Here is a 3,336-nt window from a genome sequence, read left to right on the forward strand (position 1 = left end):
TATTAATTATGGAAAAAAAAAACTAAATTTAAATTTAATATAAAAAAATATTTACCTATTGACTTACTTTATCAAGTCTTCCATGTATATTTATATAATCAGCCTCACATAATATTCTCCGTAATATCACATGATATCTCGTTTATTAGAGAAAAACTATTTTTCTAAATATTTAATACCTAATGTGATATTTTAGATTAATCTTGGCTAGTATATTAATTCATTTTGTTGTACAACGTAGTTTTGATTTTGTTTAGTGAGAAAATTTGGAATTTACTTGTTTATTCGTTTAATAGGAGGAGGTTGAGACTTGAGATTAAACACCACGTATTAAGTGAAAACTTTAATGAGAAATATCATAATAAAAATCTCTAATCCAAAACCGTGTAATAATTTTTAATAACCTAATTTAAATTAATAAACAAAACATACACATGTTTCTTTATTAGAAATTATATCTGTATAATTCATGGTGGTTAGTCTAAATTTCAGAAATAAAATTGTATTTCTCTAATATCAGTCGAGTTTATTATGGGTTATATCAAGAGTTATATTTTAATTTAAATAGATATTTTGTTGTATGTTTTTTTCTTTCTTATTCAAGTCGTGTCTATAGAAGATGGTGTAAGGACCGGAGCTCAAGCAAGCTGCGGTGAGGCGAAGTCGAAACTCGAACTTGCACTAGACAAAGACATACCGTACAATACAACCAAACATAATAACTAAAGAAGAAAAATCCCAAATTTCACGACCAGAAACCCATTCCACTTTCCAGATGGATCAGCGTTCACTAATTTTCGCATTCTGGCTTTAATGTTTGTGACATCAACACGTGCTCTAGGCGTCCTCTTGCCTGATCCCCCACACTTACCACCTCCCTTTCCACGATTTACACATTGTTTTTTCTCACCTGGGTATTTTCTCTTTCTCCAACTCTCTTCATTTTTTTTTCTTCACATTTTAAATTATTATTTATTATTTTCTCTAAATTCACTCTAACAATGTTTCTGAAATTTGATTCAGATTTGAATCAATCAACTTTCCAAAACGGATCCAAGCGCTTCCGTTTGGGTTTTTAGTTTATATATCTTGAGTATAGAAGGGAGAGTATTTATTGGCAATGGCTGAGAATCACTTAGATCAAGATAGATGTTGCTCAAACTCTACCTTTGGGAATTCAAGTCAACTAAAAGTCTACCAGTTTTTCATGTTTTGTGTTCCCATCTTTTTCACTTTCATTCTTCTCTTCTTGTTTTATTTGTTCTATATTCGCCCTCGACGGGTCAATTGGGCATCACTTGGGATGAGAACTTCTTCACATAATCATCTTCCTGACATTTTCAGGGTAAGATTGTAATTTTTTAACCGTTTATGTTTTTCACCAGAGGATTGCTGTTTATGCTTTGTGTTTACTTCATTTTATGCTTCTTGGTTGCCAGGCTGAATTGGGTTTGAAGAAGGAAGTAAGAGAAATGCTACCCATTGTTATCTACAAGGAAAGCTTCTCCGTTAGAGATACACAGTGAGTTTTGGCTCTCATTTCTGGGAAATATGTTTTAAGATTATTTTGCTTTTTTTTAGAAAAACTTGTCGTTTAAAGGTTGCTATTTTTGTGTGTAATCAGATTATAATAGTACATGATGGACTTGTTCATAGTCAATTTTGTATTTTAATTTTTCCCTCATAAATATATGTATAAAATTTTAGCAGTAAATGATAATCACTATGTTCTTTGTTTGTTGTGCCATATAGCCATCATTTGGGAAGACAAAAGGTTTTGGCTAGTACAATTGTTGTCAGTTATGAAATTCACTTAAGCCATTTGTAAAATATATTGCTATGTCTGGTAGATTTTTTTCAAATGGTTATGTAAATAGTTTAAAATTTATTTTGTATGCTGATGCAGCTTGGCCAAAATAAAACATTTTACTGGTATGAGGGTTGTACCATAACGAAGATTAACGAACAAGACTGGAGGGTTTCTAGAAATATATAGTTAGGGGCCAATACAGCTGGTTACTATTCTTTTTTCTTCTCATTTTGAGATTTTATGCTGTCTTTGACACAGATGTTCAGTATGCCTGGGAGATTATGAAGCAGATGATCGGCTTCAACAAATACCTGCATGTGGCCACACATTTCACATTCATTGCATTGATCTCTGGCTTACCAGCCACACCACCTGTCCACTCTGCCGCCTTTCCCTCCTATGCTCTGCTAAATCTTCTACTGAATTGCCTAACGTACAGGTGGAGAATATCCTAGTGCCTTCTGTTGCAGAGGGTAATACTGAAACATCTCTTCAACAGAGTTCTCAGATTCATGAACAGTTCTTCGAGTTGAGGAGCATAGATTCAGAAGCGGTAGCGAGATCTCATTGTGTTCAACATGAAAAAGAAAAATTCATAGGACAAGTCGTTAATGCATGACCATACTTGTGGCCTTTTGGGTAATTTGTGATTGGTACATAATTTTTTCAGAAAGCAGAAAAATAGATGTATTTTTTGGCTATAAGGAACAATGATTGAACCTATTCACTTTTGTAGTGTCACCGAGGATGTTAGTGAGTAGGAATTAAAAACACGGCTGTCTGTTAGTGCCATGAGAAGAACCTGTCACTTGTTAGGATCACGAATAAACTTCTTTGACAACTGAACTGAATTAGTCAATGTCTGTGTATGAATGTTTATACTGAATTGTTTAACACGTTATGATGAAATTGAAGAAGTTTTCTCGGCAACGTGTCTCTTCTTGTTGGTCATCAACAACTTGAGAGGTGAACCAGCTGTGCAATAGAAGCTGGCATTGGCACCAAGTGCTGCATGAAGAGATGCAATATGCAGCACATCTCGATATAGCAGGTTCGTAAGTCCTTTAGAAGGTATGAGATGAGACAGCAATATCATCACCAAGCCTGATATAGTAAGAAATTTATAAAGAGCATTTGACGACTTCCCTCTAATTGACAGAGAAGCATAGCTTCAATGAAAGTTTTTTAGATGGATCTCATTGTTGTATTTGCCTTTGTTTTTGCTGTTGAAGGAAGCATGTTCCTAGTTGAATTTTTGTTTGTCTACCATAGAAACATGAATGGCTATTCCATGTTTTACTTCAGTCAGTTACGATAGATTGCTGTAAACCAAGGTAAGACTTGGTTGGTTTGGTCTATATGAAACTAATATATTTGTAATGTTTTATCTAGTTATAATAGATCATGGTCATTTAATTCAAAGTCACCATTTATTTTGTTATTAGCTACGATAAGGTATATTTTGGAAGTTCAACTTTCCCATCACATCAGGGGGCAAAGACCAGTAGTATTGCAGGCCAAAAGAA

The 3,336-nt window shown here is 33.8% G+C and overlaps 1 protein-coding gene across 2 annotated transcripts; it reads left to right on the forward strand.

Annotated features, from left to right (window-relative positions):
* Positions 1 to 531: 531 nt before the first annotated feature.
* Positions 532 to 2,656, forward strand: LOC133777534 (RING-H2 finger protein ATL7-like). 2 transcript variants are annotated; one of them, XM_062217191.1, is made up of 4 exons: positions 536 to 914; positions 1,024 to 1,345; positions 1,440 to 1,522; positions 2,069 to 2,656. In XM_062217191.1, the coding sequence occupies exons 2-4, from the start codon at positions 1,121 to 1,123 to the stop codon at positions 2,427 to 2,429; spliced, it is 669 nt and encodes a 222-aa protein (XP_062073175.1). In that variant the 5' UTR covers positions 536 to 914; positions 1,024 to 1,120; the 3' UTR covers positions 2,430 to 2,656. The 2 variants fall into 2 exon arrangements, with proteins under 2 accessions (XP_062073176.1, XP_062073175.1); XM_062217192.1 differs by lacking the exon at positions 1,024 to 1,345 and having other exon boundaries at positions 532 to 914; positions 1,439 to 1,522.
* Positions 2,657 to 3,336: the final 680 nt, after the last annotated feature.

This window comes from Humulus lupulus, chromosome 5 (assembly GCF_963169125.1).
Source record: "Humulus lupulus chromosome 5, drHumLupu1.1, whole genome shotgun sequence".
Classification (NCBI taxonomy): Eukaryota; Viridiplantae; Streptophyta; class Magnoliopsida; order Rosales; family Cannabaceae; genus Humulus; species Humulus lupulus.

Excerpts from the sequence above, each read along its gene's own strand:
- LOC133777534 (XM_062217191.1), top strand. The coding sequence starts at position 1,121 with ATGGCTGAGAATCACTTAGATCAAGATAGATGTTGCTCAAACTCTACC. Across the intron at positions 1,346-1,439 it reads ATCTTCCTGACATTTTCAGG|GCTGAATTGGGTTTGAAGAA; the intron begins GTAAGATTGTAA and ends CTTGGTTGCCAG. Across the intron at positions 1,523-2,068 it reads TTCTCCGTTAGAGATACACA|ATGTTCAGTATGCCTGGGAG; the intron begins GTGAGTTTTGGC and ends TCTTTGACACAG.